At 48.7% G+C, this 23,654-nt stretch overlaps 2 protein-coding genes across 2 annotated transcripts in view; one reads left to right on the plus strand and one right to left on the minus strand.

Annotated features, from left to right (window-relative positions):
* The window catches only part of ebi3 (Epstein-Barr virus induced 3), a 50,577-nt gene extending 46,814 nt beyond the window's left edge, over positions 1 to 3,763 (plus strand). Inside the window, exons 6-7 of the mRNA XM_072481997.1 lie at positions 51 to 214; positions 3,436 to 3,763. Coding sequence (XP_072338098.1) covers positions 51 to 214; positions 3,436 to 3,585 — 314 coding nt within the window. The 3' untranslated portion in view covers positions 3,586 to 3,763. The remainder of the gene's footprint in view (positions 1 to 50; positions 215 to 3,435) is intronic.
* Positions 3,764 to 14,896: 11,133 nt separating this feature from the next.
* The window catches only part of LOC140395257 (cathepsin K-like), an 86,992-nt gene continuing 78,234 nt past the window's right edge, over positions 14,897 to 23,654 (minus strand). Inside the window, exons 7-8 of the mRNA XM_072482823.1 lie at positions 21,804 to 21,909; positions 14,897 to 19,742 (exon numbers count right to left, since the gene is read on the minus strand). Of these exons, the coding sequence (XP_072338924.1) occupies positions 19,643 to 19,742; positions 21,804 to 21,909 (206 nt within the window). The 3' untranslated portion in view covers positions 14,897 to 19,642. The remainder of the gene's footprint in view (positions 19,743 to 21,803; positions 21,910 to 23,654) is intronic.

A 23,654-nucleotide genomic window follows, 5' to 3' on the forward strand; every position in this document is an offset into this window, starting at 1 on the left:
AACACAATAAATCCCCCAAAATATTAAAAACAATACCCTCTTTCTTGTAGTCAAGCCAGATCCACCGACTGATGTCAGTGTTTCTCCAATACCCAACCAAGCAAGGAAGTTATTGTTGCAGTGGAATCCACCTGTCACGTGGCCGGATCCCAGTCTATTTTTGTTGAAATACAGAATAAAGTATTGGCCAGAGGGATCAACAAGACACAGAATGGTAAGGACAACTTTTCCTGCTATTTTTATAGGGATAGGTAGAGTCGGGATGACATCTGAATTGAAAGCTTCTAACTGTCCGAAAAGACCAAATAGACCAAAAGGTTTCGGATTTGTCCTTGGATGAGAAGGCTGCAGGAGTTCCTGACATAGGCGTTTAAAATTACACAAGGACTTGGGTATTCAAAGTGAAGGGACGAGGTTCTCCGTCACCATCGGCAGAATCGTGAAACGCGATTGCGTGGAGAATTGGTTTTGATGCCGAAATCGTGGTGGGTGCCATGTTCACGCCAAATCGCAATTCTCTGGTGCCTTGACAGTGGTGTCTATGCGTTACACTCCGTGCATACAGTAAACACCGTTGGCATATCGTTCGTGGGCCTGATCCCGTAATCTCTGATGCCTCCGCCCCCACTGAGGGGAATTCCTGACGACGAGGTTCACTTGAGCTTTAAAAATCGTGAAACAGGCGCTGTGTTTGATGAGGAAGAGAGAGGGGGGACGGAAAGTGTCCAACATCGCAACAGTGTGCTGACAGTTGTGCCACTGGCCGGAGGGCTTCTGCCAGGGCCGGGCGGAGTCGCAGGGGCTGGCCAGGAGGTGGGCTGTGGGTTGGGCTGTGCAGGCACGCGACTGCGTACGCCGCTGACTGCCCACTATGAACTTTGTGCCACAGGTCATATGGGTGTCACCCAGGCCACCCCCCTAGATACACTCTGGCCCAAACCAACCCATCAATGAGATGGGCGCGCTCCAGCGCAACCAGTGCCATCTTGACTGGAATGAGTGAGGGGAGTGGAGTGCTAATATGAGGCTGCAGCTTGTCTGCCTCTCGAGTGCCAATCCCGCCCTCAGCGAATCCGACACCATTTCTCATTGGAATTGATCATGTTCCCCTAGCCTCTTACGGTTGGTGAATTGGTCCAGTTGCAGCGCCAAATTTGCTGTTGGAGAACTCCACTAATCCTGCCCCAGCGACAACACCTTAGCCTCAGGGACGGAGAATCTGGACCAAGATGTTTCCACCTAGGAGGAGTTCAAAATTACGGGTCATAAATATGAATGAATTAATTCAGTCAGGAATTCAGGAGAAGCTTCTTTATTGAGAGAATGGTTAAAATGTAGAACCGCACAAAGTAGTTGAAGCAAACGTACAAAAACGTAAGGGGAAATTAGATAATTACTTGAGGAAGAAAGGGATAGAAGAGACATCGATAGATGTAGAATAGGAAGGAGGGTTGCACGTGTGGAGCACAGAGACTTACACTTAATGGTTGGGCTGAATGGCTTTTTTCTGTGCTGTTAATTCTATGTGTGTGAAGTTTTTACCTTCAGCACCTTTTTACTGTAGTTTGGCACTGCTTGTCTGTTGGACAACACAACTGATGGCCACCCTATCGATTTCTGAACGATGAAAGCTCAGCAGGTTTGATAAAGAATGGGCAATGTCCTCCATCAATTCACTCCGAGGCTGAAATGCTGAAAGTTTCTCCCGATTACCATTTTGCGAATGTTTGAAATTGCTCCCCGTCTCAGTATTCTCCCCTTCATTCACCGCCACTTCACAATCTATTCTTTACCCACTCAGCAGCTGCCAATAGGATCGCAGGCAGCTTTACTCCCATTTGAGGGTCAGCGATGTAAGACTGGTCACTGCTGGGCTTGTAATTTAAATTTAAATTATTTTGGTCTTATGAGAAATATTAGACAGAGGGCTGCATTCCCCTGGACCCAGGGAGGTGGGGGTAGCTTCCCAATGTATTCCCATCCCTGGGGACCTTTCCCATTGTTGGGCTAGTAACAGTTGACACCATATTAAGAGCTATTTTGTGGCATCGCCAGTAGTTCCCACCAGTGGAGCAGCTCCCCACTGTGTATGCAGCCTGCCAGTTCAATCAAGGTGGTCTCCCTATGGTAGGCCAGGAGCCCATCAGAGCTGGATGCTCAATGCCCCATGGAGGGACCGTGAGGATGGAAAGTTGCAATCACCACAGCATCTCATCTGGCAGCAGGTTTCCCATCCACCCTAATGCCTATACCAGCTTTAGGAGTCTTATTCTGTGCAGGCCTCCATGTTGTTATGCCCTCACGGTATCCAATCTGCCTCAGCAGCACCCACCTCTCCTGGTGGGACTGCCACGTTGCCAGAGCTAACGGCCCTCTGATTGGGGCTGCACACATTGGGAGAACACCCTTTACCCTTATTAGGATGGTGAGCATGATGACAGCCACTTTGGAGGTTGTCTCGGGGAACATTGACCCTCTGTCTTTCTCTCAGCATGAAGCCCAAAGGAAAATCTAGCCCAACATTTCCAGGAATGTGCATATTGCCACCAAAGAACCTTTATCAAGGGTAAAAAAGAAAAGTTTGAGGCATTAGCTATTTGACCCTTAAATGTCTGTTGCAAAATATGATCTACACTATCATGGATTCTAGACCAACCCTTTCATTACCACTGCCCAAGAGCACATTCCACTCCCCAGGTAAGTAGTCTTTCTGTTAATCAAGCAAGGTAACATTACCATGGGCCATGATTGCACAGAGATACCCTCTGTATGAAAAGTAATATTGGTAATACATAAAGACTTCCCTCACCCACATTGAAAATCATTATTTTATTTAGTGGTGCAATGGGAGGAGTGTAACACAATGGAACCCATAGTCATTCTCATGTTTTGAAATTCAATTATTGTAATGTGAATAGCATTTTTTCCATCAGATTTTCTTCATAATTAGAAAAAAGATTTTTCCTGGCTGATAGTCCCCTCAGACTCCATTCATCTGACAACCGTCAGCCAACAGATAGAATCACACAGGTTGCTGGGTGTACATACGCTTTAACAAGATAGAACCCAGAAGTGTCAACAACTCAAAGATTGTCGAACGTAGTAAATATACTGGGCCATATTTACGTATCTAGTTTGGAAAGCTATTGTCTTCTCAATTGAACTCATCATAATCTAATGGAAAACTTGCAGCTAGTCTGGGATTTATCAAATCTATAGTTAAGGATATGACATTAGAGCTGGACCTCTAATCTGCAGATTGATTCCTCATAAACGTGGATGACAAAATGATCAGAATTCTCGGGTTGATCTGTGCTTGTGAAGCTGTGACGTTATGTGAAAAGGTGCTCAGTATTTCATTAACATTATTCTCAGTTGTAATGTTACCTGTAGGCTTTGGATAACTTGGCTTCTTTTTTCTTTTCCACCTCACAGATTGAGATCAGCGACCAAACCAGCTATATCCTGAGTGGGCTCCGATCCAGAGCTTTATACTTTGTGCAGGTTGCAGCAAAGGATTTTGTTGACAATGGTGCATCCAGTGATTGGAGTGTGACCGTTTCTGCACGCTTATGGCCCAACTGAGAGTTTAAACAGTCTCTGCGCTGACCCTCTGAAATTAAAGCTGCTTCAGGCTAAAATGCATTTATATCCGTAAACAGAAACACAATAATTCTCATGGTATTCCATCAAAGGAGCAGGGATGTAGAGGAGAAGGGTTTCACAATACCATCATTACCAATAAACACCGCAGAATATTTCACACACTTTTTTGCGTCATTTCTTTGTGATGTGTGACATTATCTTTCCCTAAATGTAGAATTTAATGATTTTAATATTTGTTATTTTACATTTGACAACATAGAGTTATGTTACTGGATGAATAGTCCAGAGAACTGGACCAATGATTGGAGACGTGAGTTCAAGTCTCCTCATGGCAAATGGGGAAATTTACTATTCAATGAATTAATAAAACTGGAATAAAAAGCTAGAAGTGATGCTGCCACGAACATTGTCATTAAAAATCCATCTGCTTCACTTTTAATGTGTGATATTCTTTCATGGGATGTGGGTATTGCTGGCAAGGCCAGAATAAGTTGCCCATCCCTAATTGACCTCTTGAATACCTCCACTGAAACTACCTCCACCACACTCCCAGGCAAAACATTCCAGACCTGATGCACCCATTGTGTGAATAGATTTATCTTGCATCACACTTGCCTCTTTTGCAAATCACTTTAAATCTGTGCCCTCTCGTTCTTGATTATTTTACAAGTGGGAACAGTTACCTACTCTGTCCAGCTAGCTCCCTCATGATTTTAATGTCTTAAACAAATCTCCTCTTAGCCTTCTTCTCTCGGATAAGAATAAAACTGAATAGATTTACTGACATTGGCCTTGGCATCAGAGATGGCATAGATGGCCTCTTGACCCTGCAAGATCCTCCTCACTAATATCTGGAGGTTTGTGCCAAAACCGGGGTAGCTGTCCCACACACTAGTCAAGCAACAGTCTGATATCACAATCCCCAACAAGACCATAACAGTGGCTAGGATATGGGAAAGAAACCCAAATATTTTATTTTCATTTTGGAAGACTGAGGAAAGTATGCCTTGCTCCAGGAGTGATTTCCCCCAAAATAGGGATAACATATAGTAAACCAAACGTTAATACTAACACAGTATTAAAATATCTTTAGGATCATACAATAAAACAGCTTACAATTACCCCTTAAACAGTGGTATCAAATACAATGACACAATAACATTTAACTGCTATCTTTACTTCCGTTCAAACAACAGAACCATCCTTAATTATTATTTTATTTTATTTATAATTTTTATTGTCACAAGTAGGCTTACATTAAAACTGCAATAAAGCTACTGAGAAAATCCCCCAGTCACCACATTCTGTTTCCTGTTCGGGTGCACTGAGAGAAAATTCAGAATGTCCAATTCACCTAAAGCACGTCTTTCAGGAATTGTGGGAGGAAACCAGAGCACCCGGAGGAAACCCACGCAGACACGGGGAGAACGTGCAGACTCCGCACAGTAACCCAAGCCAGGAATCGAACCTGGGACCCTGGTGTTGTAAAGCAACAGTGATAACCACTGTGCTACCATGCCAACCCCCTCTGTCAGATCAAAATCCAGTTTTAAATACAGTTAACACTCAAGAATACTTGCTGTACAGTGATGTCTTTTGAGATTGTTTTAAGACATAGACCTAAATCCTGTCAGTAGGATACAGGATGTCTAGTTGAAGGCTGAGAACCAAAGGATTTGTATAGTGCAGAAGGAGGCCATTCAGCCCATCGTGTCTACACTGACCTTCTGAAAGAGCATTCTACCTAGGTCCACTCCCCCACCCTATCCGCATAACTCCATAACCTCACCTAATCTGCACATCTTTGGACACTAAGGGGGAATTTAATATGGCCAATCCACCTAACCTGCACACCTTTGGACACTAAGGGGGAATTTAGTATGGCCAATCCACCTAACCTACACACCTTTGGACACTAAGGGGGAATTTAGTATGGCCAATCCGCCTAACCTGCACACCTTTGGATTTTGGGGTAAACCGGAGCACCCGGAAGAAACAGGCACCGTGAGAATGTGCAAATACGACACACACAGTCACCGAAGGCTGGGATTGAACTCAGGTCCCAGGAGTTGTGAGGTAGCAGTTCTAACCACTGTGCCACTGTGCTACCCCATAATGGTGGAACCTTCACCCCCTAGATGACCTCAAGCCAGCAACCTTGCCGTTAACAGTCAAATGCATTAACCATTTGCAGCACAAAGACTCATTAGAAAGACTCTTCAGAAACTGTCTTCATGGTTTGACTTTCAGGAACCCACCTTAACTCTCTGAACTGTTTGGAAAGAAACTGTGAGTCTGTCTGCAGACATATCTTCAACTGAACCGTATTGAGAGCAGATGCCTTCTGTTCACATCCCAATCGAAAACTAAACAGCTTTATGAAAATGAAATGAAAATTGCTTATTGTCACAAGTAGGCTTCAAGTGAAGTTACTGTGAAAAGCCCCTAGTTGCCACATTCCAGCACCTGTTCGGGGAGGCTGTTACGGGAATTGAACCGGGCTGTTAGCTTGCCTTGGTCTGCTTTCAAAGCCAGCGATTTAGCCCTGTGCTAAACAGCCCCTGCTTCTTTACTGCAAAATGCCTGGAACTCTGTACCTCCTCCCATTAGTGACATCATCTTACCAGCTGAAACACAATCGGCGGGATTCTCCGTTTGCCGAAGCTGAAATTGCGAAAGGCGATTGGGCAGAGAATAGGTTCCGATGCCAAAATCACGGTGGATGCTGGTTTGACGCAAATCATGATTCTCCGTCACCTCGACAGCGACATCAATTTTTTATTGGAACGCATGTACAGTAAACATCATTTACATATTATTAGTGGGCCCGACCTGGTTTTTCAAGGGGCCTCCGCAATTCTTCTCCTCTGATGGACCGAGTTCCCGACGATGCAGTTCACTTGTGCTTTTAAAAACCACCGGCATGGTGGCTGCTGAGGGAGAGAGAGAGGAGGTAGGACATGGAGAGGAGCGATTGCGGACTGCCCAGCCAGATATCGGGCTGGCTGGGGTAGGGGGTGTGGTAGTATGTATTGGGGGTCATGTGGGACTGGAAGCCCTAATGTCATTGGCTGACAGATCCCGGGTCCTGGTTGGCCGTTGACCTCTAGCTCCGCCCTGAAGGCGGAGTATAAGAAGCTGGAGTCCTCCCCCGCAGGCCAGTCTACTATTGAGCTGCGGGGGAACAGACACGCTTAATAAAGCCTCATCGACTTCACTCTATTCGTCTCACGGAGTCTTTGTGCGCTACAATTTATTAAGCGTGCCTAAAAAGGACTATGGAGCTCAGGATCATTCCGGAATGCCTGAGGATTAGCCCCCATGCAGTGAACGCGGCAGCAGCCTTCAAGCACTGGCAGACTTGTTTCGAGGCCTACCTCAGAACGGCCACCGGCCGGGCCACAGAAGACCAAAAACTACAGGTCCTGCACTCGAGGGTGAGCACGGAGATCTTCTCCCTCATCTCGGAGGATTTCCAGACGGCGTTCGCAGCACTGAAAAGTCTCTATGTCCGCCCAGTTAACCAAATCTACGCTCGCTACCAGCTCGCGACGAGACAGCAAGGTCCCAGAGAATCGATGGACGAATTCTACGCCGCGCTGCTGATTTTGGGACGAGCCTGCGCTGCCCTTCGGTGAACGCAAATGAACACACGGACATGTTAATGCTCAATGCTTTTGTGGCAGGTATGAATTCCTCCCAAATCCGCCAAAGACTTCTAGAAAGAGAGTCGCTAGGACTCTCAGAGTCCCGGGCCCTAGCAGCCTCCCTAGACGTGGCCGCGCGTAATACCCGCGCCTATGGCCCCGACCGCGCGGCAGCCCATTGGGCCCCGTACGTGCCCGTCGCGACAAACCCCCCCCCCCCGGACACCCCACAGGCTTGCGCGGTCCAAACGCCGAGTCGCACCGGGGGCGCCCGCTGTTATTTCTGCGGCCAGGCGAAACACCCCCGGCAGCGCTGCCCGGCCCGCGCAGCTATCTGCAAGAGCTGCGGGAAAAAGGGCCATTACGTGGTTGTGTGCCGGTCCCGCGAGGTCGCCGCTGTCCCGGGAGAACAGGGAGCTCTGCAAGCCGTTTACGCACCCCAACCCCCCCCCCCCCCAGCACGCCATGTACGACCCGCAGGCGCAGCCGCTCTGGGTCCCGACCACCGCGGTCCCGGGAGAACAGGGAGCCCTGCACGCCGCTTACGCTCCCCAACCCCCCTCCCCGTACCCCATGTAACACCCGCCGGCGCTACCGCTTTGGGTCCTGGCCACCACTCTCCACGGAGAAGAGGGAGTTTTGCGCGTCCCTAATGCCCCCCTAACCCCCACCCCGCGCCCCACGTCTGACCCGCCGGCGCCACCAACTTGGGTCCCGACCACCGCTGTCCCCGGTGAGGGAGCTCCGCGCGGTCCTAGCGCTCCCCAGCCCCCTCAGCGCCCCATGTGCGACCCGCAGACGCCGCCATTTTGGGTCCCGGCCACCACGAGGGGAGGAAGGGCGCCGCCATCTTGGACCGCCCCAGACCTGTACGACACGTGGGGGCGCCCATTTTGTCCACCCCCGTCGCCATCTTGTGACCCACCAGCCACGTGCGATGTATGGGGGCGGCCATTTTGTCCATCCCCGACGCCATCTTGGACGGCAACAACGAACCCCACTCCACTACTACAACCACGTCTCGCTTCAATTACGCTCGATCAAGCTCGGCCCCGGACACTCCAGACGACGACGACAACGGTGCTAATAAACGGCCACGAGACGCCATGCCTAGTCGACTCTGGGAGCACGGAGAGCTTTATCCACCCCGACACGGTAAGACGCTGTTCCTTGACCACCTATCCCAGCGCACAAAAGATTTCCCTAGCTGCAGGATCCCACTCCGTACAGATCCAAGGATTCTGCATAGTTACCCTAACGGTGCAGGGGAGGGAGTTCAAAAACTACAAACTAAACGTCCTTCCCCAACTCTGTGCCCCCACCTTGCTGGGATTAGATTTTCAATGCAATCTACAGAGCCTTACGTTCAAATTCGGCGGCCCAATACCCCCACTCACTATTTGCGGCCTCGCAACCCTCAAGGTGCAACCCCCGTCCTTGTTTGCGAACCTCACCCTGGATTGCAAACCCGTCGCCACTAGGAGCAGACGGTACAGCGCCCAGGACCGGACCTTCATTCGGTCCGAAGTCCAGCGGCTACTAAAGGAGGGCATAATCCAGGCCAGCAATAGTCCCTGGAGAGCGCAGGTGGTAGTAGTGAAGACAGGGGAGAAACAAAGGATGGTCATAGACTATAGCCAGACCATCAACAGGTACACACAACTAGACGCGTACCCTCTCCCCCGCATATCCGACATGGTCAATCGGATTGCCCAATATAAAGTCTTCTCCACCGTGGACCTCAAGTCCGCCTACCATCAGCTCCCCATCCGCCCAAGTGATCGCAAGTACACAGCCTTCGAGGCAGACGGGCGATTATACCATTTCCTAAGGGTCCCTTTTGGCGTCACAAACGGGGTCTCGGTCTTCCAACGGGAGATGGACCGAATGGTTGATCAACATGGGTTCCCGTATCTCGACAATGTAACCATCTGCGGCCACGACCAGCAGGACCACGACGCCAACCTCCAAAAATTCCTCCAGACCGCCAAAGCCTTGAACCTCACGTACAACGAGGACAAGTGCGTTTTTAGCATCAATCGGCTAGCCATTCTGGGCTACGTAGTGCGCAATGGGATAATAGGCCCCGACCCCGAACGTATGCGCGCCCTCATGGAATTTCCCCTCCCGCATTGCCCAAAAGCCCTGAAACGCTGCCTGGGGTTCTTTTCATACTACGCCCAGTGGGTCCCCCAGTACGCAGACAAGGCCCGCCCCCTAATACAGACCACGACCTTCCCTCTGTCGACAGAGGCTTGCCAGGCCTTCAGCCGCATCAAAGCGGATATCGCAAAGGCCACGATGCGCGCCATCGACGAGTCCCTCCCCTTCCAGGTCGAGAGCGACGCCTCCGACGTAGCTCTAGCGGCCACCCTTAACCAAGCGGGCAGACCCGTGGCCTTTTTCTCCCGGACCCTCCACGCCTCAGAAATCCGCCACTCCTCAGTGGTAAATGAAGCCCAAGCCATAGTGGAAGCTGTGCGACATTGGAGGCATCACCTGGCCGGCAGGAGATTCACTCTCCTCACGGACCAACGGTCGGTAGCCTTCAATTTCGATAATGCACAGTGGGGCAAAATCAAAAACGACAAGATCTTAAGGTGGAGGATCGAGCTCTCCACCTTCAACTATGAGATTTTGTATCGTCCCGGAAAGCTGAACGAGCCGTCCGATGACCTATCCCGCGGCACATGTGCCAACGCACAAATTAACCGCCTCCAAATCCTCCACGAGGACCTCTGCCACCCGGGGGTCACTCGGTTTTTCCATTTCATCAAGTCCCGCAATCTCCCATACTCTTTAGAAGAGGTCCGTACAGTCACAAGCGACTGCCACATCTGCGCGGAATGCAAACCGCATTTTTTCAGGCCGGATGGAGCGCATCTGATTAAGGCTTCCCGCCCCTTTGAACGCCTCAGTCTCGATTTCAAAGGGCCCCTCCCCTCCACCGACCGCAACGCATATTTTCTTAATGTGGTGGACGAATACTCCCGCTTCCCTTTTGCCATTCCCTGCTCTGACATGACCGCGGCCACAGTCATTAAAGCCCTGAACAGCATCTTCACACTGTTCGGTTACCCCGCATACGTCCACAGCGACAGGGGGTCCTCTTTCATGAGTGACGAGCTGCGCCAGTTCCTGCTCAGTAAGGGCATAGCCTCAAGCAGGACGACCAGCTACAACCCCCGGGGGAATGGGCAAGTAGAGAGGGAGAACGGCACGGTCTGGAAGGCCGTCCTACTGGCCCTACGGTCCAGGGACCTCCCAGTTTCACGGTGGCAAGAGGTCCTCCCGGACGCTCTCCACTCCATCCGGTCGTTATTATGTACGAGCACTAATCAAACGCCTCATGAGCGTCTCCTTGTCTTCCCTAGGAGGTCCTCCTCTGGAACGTCGCTGCCGACCTGGCTGGCTGCCCCAGGACCCATCTTGCTCCGAAAGCATGTGCGGGCACATAAGGCGGACCCGTTGGTCGAAAGGGTTCGCCTCCTCCACGCGAACCCGCAGTATGCTTACGTGGAGTACCCGGACGGCCGACAGGACACGGTCTCCCTGCGGGATCTGGCGCCCGCCGCACCCCGCGATCACCCCCTTCCCAGGAGGATCGGTTCCCCTCCCCTCAGGCCCGACCAAGAATAAAGCCCAAGCTGAAACCGTAAGGCTCCCGGAGACGACAACACCGATACAAGCACCACCACCACCACCGGGACCGAGGCGATCGACACGGACGACCAGACCGCCCGACCGACTCGTGGCGTCGATCTAAATCAAAATATGGACTTTTCACAAGAACATTTTGCTTTTCTCTCTATACCCTCTGTAAATAGTTGAAACAGGACAAAATTGTACAATACTGTATTGCCATGTGAATGTTTTTTTTCCTCCCAGGACCAGCCCTGTAAATCCTTACCACCATACGAAGCATCACCCCGCCGGGTTCATTTTTGACAAGGGGTGAATGTGGTAGTATGTATTGGGGGTCATGTGGGACTGGAAGCCCTAATGTCATTGGCTGACAGATCCCGGGTCCTGGTTGGCCGTTGACCTCTAGCTCCGCCCTGAAGGCGGAGTATAAGAAGCCGGAGTCCTCCCCCGCAGGCCAGTCTACTATTGAGCTGCGGGGGAACAGACACGAGACACGCTTAATAAAGCCTCATCGACTTCACTCTATTCATCTCACGGAGTCTTTGTGCGCTACAGGGGGGCCCTGCCAAGTCTGGGGGGGTGGGGGGGGTGGGTGATGGGGGGCCAGGCCGAGTGGCTGGGGTGACCCTGCACGGGACTGTGGTGCTTCCCAGACATGGATCGCCATAGGCCTCCATGCCTGCCAGGCGGTTAAATCCTCTCAGTGCAAATGTTTTATTTCCAGTTATAGGATTCATGCATGATTCAGTGAACCCTAAGCCCTCGCTCATTTTCCTCCTCCAGCGCAAAGGGACAAAAGAATGTAATGCAGTGCCTCACTCATACATGAGCCAGGGAGTCAGCGTACTGGCAGCAGACAGACAGGAGTCAGACATAAGTCTGGAAGGACAACGTCGTGTAAATGGCCATCTTGCTGCACACCCACTGACCACCCACCTTGGCCCTTGGTTCTGCATAGTGACACAGTCCGTATGGGCACCCCATCACCTACCCCACCCTCCAGCACATTCCCCCCCCACGCCTCCTCACCCCAACCCGGCCGCCACCCACTGGCGTTCAACATTAGCCCCTGCGGGTGCAGCAGGAGACCATTCAGCCCTTCGAGCCTGCACCTCTATTCATTAGGATCATGGCTGATCATCCTACTCAATAGCCTAACCCCGCTTTCCCCCAGATCGAACTGCTTCCTGAAAACATACAGGGAGGATACCCCATCTCCGAGACATGGGGCGGGATTCTCCGTTCCCTGATGTCGATTTCGTAATCGCTGATCGGCTGGAGAACCCCTTCTGACGCCAAGATTTGGAGGGGTGCATGTTTGATGCAGATTTTGTTTGCTCCACCCCTTCCGAAATGGCATCATCGTGTCGTGCGCCATTGGGACAGCGTTAGTTCGTCACCTGAATGCCCTCCCCCGAAGATCGGCCCCCGATCGGCCGGGTTCCTGACTGCGCGGTTGACATATGGTCTCAGCGATTGGGGATCCGGCCTGGCGGCTGCGGACTGTGTCCAGCGCCGCCACAGTTGAGCGGGAGCCATGATGCTGGATGGGGGGGGCGGGGCGCTTCCGCGAGGGCTGGGGGGGGACTGGTGGGGGGTGGCCAAGGGTAGGCCGGGGGCACGATCTGGCAGGTCCAGTCCCCATACGGCCGCTGTCATCTTTTACAACGCGACTGCTGCAGGTCATTGCCATGCACATGCGCGGAAACGGACCCGGCTATTCTCCAGCCGTTTTTACCTTGGGAGCCGAGAGTCTTACGTCGCGCGGCTGCTAGCCCCTCACCGGTCGCAGGATCGGTGAGGGGTTGGAGCTGATTTTCTTGACGTAAAATGTCATAGTTCCTCCGCACTTAGGCTCACAAACAGTGAATCCAGCTCAGTGTTGATGTCGTACGACAGCAAAGCTGCCACCGCACCTGAACTGATTCATTGACTTTAAGGGGTTTGCTCCGGCGCCACGTGGAACACAATCGATTCCGATGAGAAATGGTGTGGGATTTGCTGGTTTCGCGATTGACACTCAGGAGGCTGACAAGCTGCAGCAGCATATACACACTTCACTCCCCCTACACACCCCATCCCAGCTAACAAGAGAGCAGCAAGACGCGTGGCCCAAGATTCAGCGTCACTGAACTGGAGACCCTCCTGGACGCAGTGGAGGAGTGGCAGATGACCCTGTACCCCGGCCCGGGTAGGAGGCTGCCAGCCACTGCCATTGGCCGCACCTGGGTGGAGGTGGCAGAGGCAGTCAGCGCCGTGGGCAACACCAGACTGAAGTGCAGGAAGAAACTGCATAACCCCCTCAGGGGGGCCAGAGTGAATCGGCAGCACTGGGCCCCTGATACCAACCCCTGTCCCACACACCCGTAACCAAAGCCCCCCAAACCAGTGGGCGTCCGAACCCCCATCCTGCACCACATGCCGCCACCCGTTCTCTCCTCTACGACGTAGTTTGGGATGTAGATGACAGGCCGCTCTACACAAATCGAAAGGGGTTCCACTCAATGAACGTGTAGCTGATATTCCCCATCAGTACGCATCATACACATCTGCGCCTGATACCCAGGCAGTGTGCACAACGCCTTCATCCTGGCACACTCGACGATTCCTGCCAATTAAACACTGCAATGATGCATTTATTTCAATCCTTTTGTGAGGGTCATGAGGAATATTGCACGAGTTGTAGAGTCAAACCAAAAGTAATTTTATTTAAAACATCATGTACAAAGTACCAGCTGTTCACTACTGATTTCTTCTCTCCCCGGTACCACGTTGGCCAGCTCTATTTATACAGCTGCGTTGCTAATGATTGCCTCATTCCCCTCACCCTCCCCCCCCCTCCCCCCCCCCCCCTTCATTGGGGGAGCTCATATTTCTCAAGGATCATGGGGTAACCAATTTTCCCCAGCCATAGGGCAGCACGGTGGCGCAGTGGGTAAGCACTGCGGCCTCACCCGCCGAGGTCCCAGGTTCGATCCCGGCACTGGGTTACTGTCCGTGTGGAGTTTGCACATTCTCCCTGTGTTCGTGTGGGTTTCGTCCCCACAACCCAAAAATGTGCAAGCTAGATGGATTGGCCACGCTAAATTGCCCCTTAATTGGAAAAAATGAATTGGGTACTCTAAAATTTAAAAGAAAAAAAAACTTCCCCGGCCAATAGGATCCGGGCAGGTTCTAACAGATCCCTTAAATGAAAGAGCTGAGCAGCGGCCTTAAAGAGACAGGTCACTCCGTTTGAGGAGCTAAACATCATTCTGACTTACATCTTGGTGTTAAGGCTAGAAGGACCAGGCAAGGATGCATTGCCACCTTCAGCTTAAGAAGTTCATACACAAGAGCTGGAGACAGATTCATACTCCACAAGGCGACCTATAGTCACTGTTAGACATGACCATCATGTAATATTTACCCTGTACTGTGAATGTCAGATCTTGGTCATACTGTACGAATGGTATCAAGAGGCAGATCAGCCATGATCTCATTGAATGGTGGAACAGGCGCAAGTCGCTGAGTGGTCCCCCTCATAGGATGAGGGAGGATCTGATTGAAACTTACAGGATCCTGGAAGGCCTAGATAGAGTGGACATGGAGAGTATGTTTCCACTCGTAGGAAAGTCGAGAACAGCCTCAGACTGAAGGGATGATCCTTTAAAACAGAAATGAGGAGGAATTTTTTCAGCGAGAGGGTGGTGAATCTGTGGAACTCTTTGTCACCAACGATTGTGGAGGCCAAATCACTGAGTGTCTTTAAGACAGAGATAGATAGGTTCTTGATTAATAAGGGGAACAGGGGTTATGGGGAGAAGGCAGGAGAATGGGGATGAGAAATATATCAGCCATGATTGAATGGCGGAGCAGACTCGATGGGCCGAGAGGTCTAATTCTGCTCCTATACCTGATGGTCTATGGTCTCCACCTGTCCTCATGTTCTGTACGTGGACAAATAAGACTGACTGACCTTTAATGGAAACATTGAATATTTCGAGAATACAAATAGATTGGATGTGTAAGCATTCAAGAGTTTTATTGATGTACATTCCTGTGAGTACAAGCCCACAAAATTTTATAAAATGGAACCAAACTTATGATCATAGACTAGAAAACAAGCTAAATCTGGTGGATGACGCAAGTCAAAGATAAAAATAGAAACATGACAGGTGAGGCAGCACATGTGGTAGTAAACATTACAGCTCTACAATATTTTTAGCAGTATTGCAGCATGTTGGAGATTTAACAGAGATTGGTGCGGCTGAAGGTGTTCAGAGGTTGGGTACAGGAATTTGGGACAGGATAAAGGAACTCAGTCTGGCGAAAGGTGTGGGAGGCACGGTGGCACAGTGGTTAGCACAGCTGCCTCACAGCACCAGATTCCAGGTTCAGTTCTGGCCTTGGGTGACTGTCAATGTGGAGTCTGCACATTCTCCCCATGTCTGTGTAGGTTTCCTCTGGATGCTCCGGTTTCCTCCCACAGTCCAAGGATATGCAGGTTAGGTGGAATGGCCAAGGTAACATACCACTGAAAGTCCAGGTGAAGTTACGGGCATAGGGCAGGGTGGGCAGGTGAGTGGGCCTGGGTGGAGTGTTTGGAGGGTCGGTGCAGACTCAATGGGCTGACTAACCTCCTTCTGCACTGTAGGGATTCTATGGATAAAGGCGTTAAGACAAGATAAAAGATCTCAACCTGGATACAGGAGTTCAGTATGGATAAAGGAGTTCAATCTGGATAAAGGAGTTCAATCTGGATAAAGACGTTTAGCCTGGATAAAGGAGTTCAATCTGGATAAAGGTGTTCAATCTGGATAAAGGAGTTCAGTCTGCATAAAAGAGGTCAGTCTGGAAAATGGAGTTCAGTCTGGATAATGGAGTTCAGCCTGGATAAAGGAGTTCAGTCTGGATAAAGGAGTTCAGTCTGGATAAAGGAGTCGAGCCTGGATCAAGGAGGTCAGTCTGGATAAAGGAGTTCAGTCTGGATAAAGGAGGTCAGTCTGGATAAAGGAGTTCAGTCTGAATAAAGGAGTTCAGTCTGGATAAAGGAGGTCAGTCTGGATAAAGGAGCGAAGCCTGGATAAAGCAGTTCAGCCTGGATTAAGGAGTTCAGTCTGGAGAAAGGTGTTCAGTCTGGATAAAGGAGGTCAGTCTGGATAAAGGAGTCGAGCCTGGATAAAGGAGTGCAGCCTGGATACAGGAGTTCAGCCTGGATAAAGGAGTTCAATCTGGGTGAAGGAAGTCAGTTTGGATAAAGGAGGTCAGCCTGGATAAAGGAGTTCAGTCTGGATAAAGGAGGTCAGTCTGGATAAAGGAGGTCAGTCTGGATAAAGGAGTTCAGTCTGGATAAAGGAGGTCAGCCTGGATAAAGGAGTTCAGTCTGGATAAAGGAGTTCAGTCTGGATAAAGGAGGTCAGTCTGGATAAAGGAGTTCAGTCTGGATAAAGGAGGTCAGCCTGGATAAAGGAGGTCAGTCTGAATAAAGGAGTTCAGTTTGGATAAAGGAGTTCAGTCTGGATAAAGGAGGTCAGTCTGAATAAAGTAGTTCAGTCTGGATAAAGGAGTTCAATCTGGGTAAAGGAAGTCAGTTTGGATAAAGGAGGTCAGTCTGGATAAAGGAGTCGAGCCTGGATAAAGGAGTGCAGCCTGGATACAGGAGTTCAGCCTGGATAAAGGAGTTCAGCCTGGATAAAGGAGTCCCATCTGGATAAAGGAGTTCAGCCTGGATAAAGGAGTTCAGTTTGGATAAAGGAGTTCAGCCTGTATAAAGGAGTTCTGTCTGGATAAAGGAGTCGAGCCTGGATAAAGGAGTTCAGTCTGGATAAAGGAGTTCAGCCTGTATAAAGGAGTTCAGCCTGGATAAAGGAGTTCAGTTTGGATAAAGGAGTTCAGCCTGTATAAAGGAGTTCTGTCTGGATAAAGGAGTCGAGCCTGGATAAAGGAATTCAGTCTGGATAAAGGAGTTCAGCCTGGATAAAGGAGTTCAGTTTGGATAAAGGAGTTCAGTCTGGATAAAGGAGGTCAGTCTGGATAAAGGAGTTCAGCATGGATAAAGGAGTTCAATCTGGGTAAAGGAAGTCAGTTTGGATAAAGGAGGTCAGTCTGGATAAAGGAGTCGAGCCTGGATAAAGGAGTGCAGCCTGGATACAGGAGTTCAGCCTGGATAAAGGAGTTCAGCCTGGATAAAGGAGTCCCATCTGGATAAAGGAGTTCAGCCTGGATAAAGGAGTTCAGTTTGGATAAAGGAGTTCAGCCTGTATAAAGGAGTTCTGTCTGGATAAAGGAGTCGAGCCTGGATAAAGGAGTTCAGTCTGGATAAAGGAGTTCAGCCTGTATAAAGGAGTTCAGCCTGGATAAAGGAGTCCCATCTGGATAAAGGAGTTCAGCCTGGATAAAGGAGTTCAGTTTGGATAAAGGAGTTAAGTCTGGTTAAAGGAGGTCAGTCTGAATAAAGGAGTTCAGTCTGGATAAAGGAGTTCAGTTTGGATAAAGGAGGTCAGTCTGAATAAAGGAGTTCAGTTTGGATAAAGGAGGTCAGTCTGGATAAATGAGGTCAGTCTGAATAAAGGAGTTCAGTTTGGATAAAGGAGTTCAGTTTGGATAAAGGAGGTCAGTCTGGATAAAGGAGGTCAGTCTGAATAAAGGAGTTCAGCCTGGATAAAGAAATTCAGTCTGGATAAAGGAGTCGAGCCTGGATAAAGGAGTTCCATCTGGATAAAGGAGTTCAGCCTGGATAAAGGAATTCAGTCTGGATAAAGGAGTTCAGCCTGGATAAAGGAGTTCCATCTGGATAAAGGAGTTCAGCCTGGATAAAGGAGGTCAGTCTGGATAAAGGAGTTCAGTTTGGATAAAGGAGTTAAGTCTGGTTAAAGGAGGTCAGTCTGAATAAAGTAGTTCAGTCTGGATAAAGGAGGTCAGTCTGGATAAAGGAGTTCAGTCTGGATAAAGGAGGTCAGCCTGGATAAAGGAGGTCAGTCTGAATAAAGGAGTTCAGTTTGGATAAAGGAGTTCAGTCTGGATAAAGGAGGTCAGTCTGAATAAAGTAGTTCAGTCTGGATAAAGGAGTTCAATCTGGGTAAAGGAAGTCAGTTTGGATAAAGGAGGTCAGTCTGGATAAAGGAGTCGAGCCTGGATAAAGGAGTGCAGCCTGGATACAGGAGTTCAGCCTGGATAAAGGAGTTCAGCCTGGATAAAGGAGTCCCATCTGGATAAAGGAGTTCAGCCTGGATAAAGGAGTTCAGTTTGGATAAAGGAGTTCAGCCTGTATAAAGGAGTTCTGTCTGGATAAAGGAGTCGAGCCTGGATAAAGGAGTTCAGTCTGGATAAAGGAGTTCAGCCTGTATAAAGGAGTTCAGCCTGGATAAAGGAGTTCAGTTTGGATAAAGGAGTTCAGCCTGTATAAAGGAGTTCTGTCTGGATAAAGGAGTCGAGCCTGGATAAAGGAATTCAGTCTGGATAAAGGAGTTCAGCCTGGATAAAGGAGTTCAGTTTGGATAAAGGAGTTCAGTCTGGATAAAGGAGGTCAGTCTGGATAAAGGAGTTCAGCATGGATAAAGGAGTTCAATCTGGGTAAAGGAAGTCAGTTTGGATAAAGGAGGTCAGTCTGGATAAAGGAGTCGAGCCTGGATAAAGGAGTGCAGCCTGGATACAGGAGTTCAGCCTGGATAAAGGAGTTCAGCCTGGATAAAGGAGTCCCATCTGGATAAAGGAGTTCAGCCTGGATAAAGGAGTTCAGTTTGGATAAAGGAGTTCAGCCTGTATAAAGGAGTTCTGTCTGGATAAAGGAGTCGAGCCTGGATAAAGGAGTTCAGTCTGGATAAAGGAGTTCAGCCTGTATAAAGGAGTTCAGCCTGGATAAAGGAGTCCCATCTGGATAAAGGAGTTCAGCCTGGATAAAGGAGTTCAGTTTGGATAAAGGAGTTAAGTCTGGTTAAAGGAGGTCAGTCTGAATAAAGGAGTTCAGTCTGGATAAAGGAGTTCAGTTTGGATAAAGGAGGTCAGTCTGAATAAAGGAGTTCAGTTTGGATAAAGGAGGTCAGTCTGGATAAATGAGGTCAGTCTGAATAAAGGAGTTCAGTTTGGATAAAGGAGTTCAGTTTGGATAAAGGAGGTCAGTCTGGATAAAGGAGGTCAGTCTGAATAAAGGAGTTCAGCCTGGATAAAGAAATTCAGTCTGGATAAAGGAGTCGAGCCTGGATAAAGGAGTTCCATCTGGATAAAGGAGTTCAGCCTGGATAAAGGAATTCAGTCTGGATAAAGGAGTTCAGCCTGGATAAAGGAGTTCCATCTGGATAAAGGAGTTCAGCCTGGATAAAGGAGGTCAGTCTGGATAAAGGAGTTCAGTTTGGATAAAGGAGTTAAGTCTGGTTAAAGGAGGTCAGTCTGAATAAAGTAGTTCAGTCTGGATAAAGGAGTTCAGTTTGGATAAAGGAGTTCAGTTTGGATAAAGGAGTTCAGTCTGGATAAAGGAGTTCAGTCTGAATAAAGGAGTTCAGCCTGGATAAAGAAATTCAGTCTGGATAAAGGACATTTTGAGCATCTACTCTAAAGCTTTCGAATGAATCCTGTTATTTGTGAACAGTGAATACCAGTCAGAGGAAGCGAGATCGTTGAAAGGGTTGGAACAGAAATTTGTGTAAATTGTCAGAATCTCTCTTACAGTTTTTAATGTGAAGTTTATCCTGACTAAACAACATGGCTGTTGTGCTAATTGCTAGTGGCTGTTTGTTCATGGTATTACACTTGGGTTTTCTGAAGGGTTAGACCAGTGCGTACATGGGGAAACTTGCAATTCCACAACTGTTTTTCCTCCCTCTGGCCATTAGGATGTAGCCAGATTGGCCCCAATCTTGTCCCCAACTGGAATAAAAATGAAAAAAAGAACTAAACGAAGGATTTAAGAATTTAAATAACAATTCAACCTTTCGTATCATGGACTCGGGGTGCGATTTGGTGGTCGTGTTTGCCATGTGGGAGATTCTTGTAATAGCTGCTAAATCATGCGCAAACTCAGAAATGCAAATCTCAAGGGCGAGATTTAGTTTCAGGGTTTCCCTGCCCTTCCACTGGTGGCATAATCAGATTCACACCCTTCTGATTTACATAATTTAACATAAATTTTAATGTCACCAAAGATTTGATGCTGGAGCTCTGCCCATGATGGATCCTCCCCCACACCCAGCAGCATGTTGTCTGTCAACGCGAATCACTACCTGGATTACAGGGGTTAAGTTACGAGGAGAGATTACACAAATTAGGCCTGTTTTCACTAGAATTTAGAAATTTAAGGGGTGATCTGATCCAAGTATTTAAGATATTAACAGGGAAAGACAGGGTAGCTAAAGATAAGCTCTTCCCACTGATTGGAGATTCTGGAACTAGGGGGCGTTCTCTAAAACTTAGTGCCAGATCGTTCAGGAGAGATTTTAGGAAGAACTTCATCACGCAAAGGATGGTAGAGGTTTGGAACTCTCTCCCACAACAGCAGTTGAAACTAGATCAGTTGTTAATTTTCAATCTGAGATAGATAGATTCTGTTAAGCAAAAATATTAAGGGATCTGGGCCAAAGGCAGTTATGTCACAGATCAGCCATGATCTCATTAAATTGTGGGGCAGGCTGGAGGGGCTGAATGGCCTACTCCTGTTCCTATGCTCCTATGTTTGCAAACAAAACAGTCATGATGACCACCCGGGGGGTGCGGAGGTGCCTTTAATCCCCCCCGAGGGTTGTGGGACATAATTAGGAATTGCCTGGCACCCTGCCAGGTGACATTCCAGGAGCAATGCCAGGGGGAATTTCCAGGAGGTACTGCAAGGGGGCACTGTGAGGGAGCACTGCCAGGGCAATGCCATGGGTACTGCCAGGGGGAACAGCCAATGGGCACTGGTGGGGGCACTACCAGGGGGCAATGCTGGGGGTTACCGTCCTACATTGTGGGGCAGCTTCCCCTTCTCTGTGTGGGTGGGGTGTCCCCTTCTGCATGCGGGGGTTGAGGGGTGTCCCCATTATCTGCCTGGGGGTGCCATGTCCGTGGGGGTGAAGGGCCTTACATTTTACTTTGAGATCAGGAGCCTTTTAGAAATGGCATGTCCGGCGTGTTTAGGCCCCACCCCTCCAGCTAGCTGTGTGACCATCGTCAGCACTGCACAATTGCACAGAGTGTTGTTAAATCAGGCCAGAAAAGGCGTCTGTGAAGCCGGCGAGCTTCACACAGCTTTTCTCACCTGATCGAACTCTGCAATTTTGGGAAGATTGCATCTTAGGAATTGGTCCTTTCCAGTTTGGATTTCCCCTTTTTGCAAATTTCCCACTTCCTGCTGTAATACTGCTGGAAACCCCTGGGTGAGACCATTACATTCAATTGCATCGAGCCCACAGCACACCAACAGGCCATTCGGCCCATCATGACAATGCTGTTTTTTTATGCTCCACACCCAGTTTACTTCCTTGAGCCATATCAGCCGAAACATCCATTCTTTGCACCCTCGTGTGTTTCCTGGCTTCCCCTTAAATGCGACAGTGCTATTCACCTCAACCATTTTCTTTGGTAGCAAGTTCCACAGTCTCAACTCACTTGGGAAAAAATGGTTTCTCTGGAATTCCCCAATCTGGCACGCCCTGGTGAGCGGTGGGGGGGGGGACAAGTTGGAAAAGTAAGTAACATGGGGGGAGTGGAGAGGTGCCCAGGGTGGCACAGAATGCCCGAAGAGAAGGACACCCCTAGCCAGCAGTGTGGCCTCCACAGGTAAAACCCTGGCAGCAATGGCAGGAGGCCCTTAAGTTGCCATTAATTGTCCGTGGGATAGTGGGCCCCATTGCTGGTAAAATTCTGGCTGAGGTCGGGAGGCGAGAGGCATCATCAGCCGATTATCCGCACAACTCTTCCCCCCTCCCTCCCGCACCAACCCAGCCAACGTACCTGTTTTTAATAATATAGTACTTCATTCCTGATTGAACTCCATACCCTACCACTAGCACAGCATGGTTAAAGGTATTAGTCCGGCAACTCTCATCATAATAAACACCTGGAAGATGAAACACACAATCATTACTACAGCAAGAATTCAATCTAAACTCTCCTTGTTCCGCACCGTAACTAATCGCTATTTGTTGATGCACTATTTGTCGATGTACTGTCGATTATTCTTTTTGTCTACTGTGTATGTACTGTGTATGTTCCCTTGGCCACGGAAAAATACTTTTCACTGTACGTCAGTACATGTGACAATAAATCAATCAATCAATCAATCAATGAAAGGGTGATCTAATTGAAGTGTTTAAGATTCTCCCCATGTCTGCGTGGGTTTCCTTCGGGTGCCCTGGTTTCTTCCCACATTCCATAGATATGCAGGTTAGGTGGATTGGCCATGCACAATTGTCCCTTAGCGTCCAAAAATGCGCAGATTGGTTTATAAGGATAGGGTGGGCAGGGGAGAGGGCCTGGGTGGAGTGCTCTTTCGGAGGGTCGGTGCAGACTCGATGGGCTGAATGGCCCCCTTCTGCACTGTAGGAATTCTATGATGTTCCAAGGGTACTTCTCTCTTGAAAAGAAATGGATGGAGAGGAACTTCGTACATAAAGATATCAAGTTGCAAAGAGTGTTCTTCAGTGTAAAACCTTGAGAGTAGGATAAAGGGCAAAGGTTTAAAGGAATGAATGACAGGTTTAGGCGGATGGAAAAATGTCCTCCAAGCATGAACAAGTTCCCAGGTAGGGTGGAGAAAGCAAATTCCTCAGGACTGGAGACTGGGAACAGCACTATTGCGAATTCACATCCATGAATTGGATTCAGAAACTCACTGTAGGTGACACCTTCTGGAATCAGAGCTGGTCACACAGAAGTTACAGAATGATTTCAAAATAAAATGTAACTGGGTGGATCTATGGCAGGTTAAATTTAACACAAGCAGATATAAAGCACTGCACATAGATAGGTGTAATGCGAGAGTGCCTTTAAGAACTGGATGTTTAAGCAATGTACCTTTAAGAAAACAGTGATGTCATAGAGTGGGTGGAGCTCAGCTCAGGTCAGCCATTTTGCAGGTTTTTAGTTTCAGTTTTGAAAAGAGCTGGTGTGTGTCTGTGTTTTGCAGTGAACTGGATCTCTGCCAGGAAAGACTATCTCTGGATCATTTGGGTGATTTAAACTTACAATAGTGAAGCCTTTAACCTGATGTGATTTTGTTTAAAGGTGTTAAGCCTCTTGGAAGTTTGAAGGAACATTTTAAGGAATTATTTACTGTTGCAATATTTTCTGAGTTATCTTTGAAGTAAGGGGTGTTAAGAGATCCAATGTTTATTTAAGATGTTAAGTTGAGTTCATAGAATAAACAGTGTTTTGTGTTTAAAAACCCCGTGTCCATAATTGTAATCCCACACTTAGGGAAAACGCCGTTTGCTAGGAAAAGCAACAAATCCATTAAAGGGAGAGGTTGCTTGAACTCCATGATACATTGTGGGGTTCTGAAAATGCCTCACCATAACAATTGGGGGCTCGAGGGGGATAAAAGTCTATCTATTGGATTGGCTTTCGTGAACTTAAAGACAGTGAAGGATTGTTGCTTTTCCGGTGTGGTATTTTAGTTTAAGTGGGGAGAATGTTGTGAACAATGGCTCTTTCAGAGGCTCAGAAGTCTTTGGGGATGGAGAAGGTCACACGTAGTATTTCACAGACAGAAACAAAAAGCAGACTGTTAGATTTGGCAAGAACTTTGCAGTTAACATTACCTGACAAAATGCGAAAAGGTGAGATAATTATGGTGGTGGTTAA

This window comes from Scyliorhinus torazame, chromosome 18, assembly GCF_047496885.1.
Source record: "Scyliorhinus torazame isolate Kashiwa2021f chromosome 18, sScyTor2.1, whole genome shotgun sequence".
Taxonomy (NCBI): domain Eukaryota; kingdom Metazoa; phylum Chordata; class Chondrichthyes; order Carcharhiniformes; family Scyliorhinidae; genus Scyliorhinus; species Scyliorhinus torazame.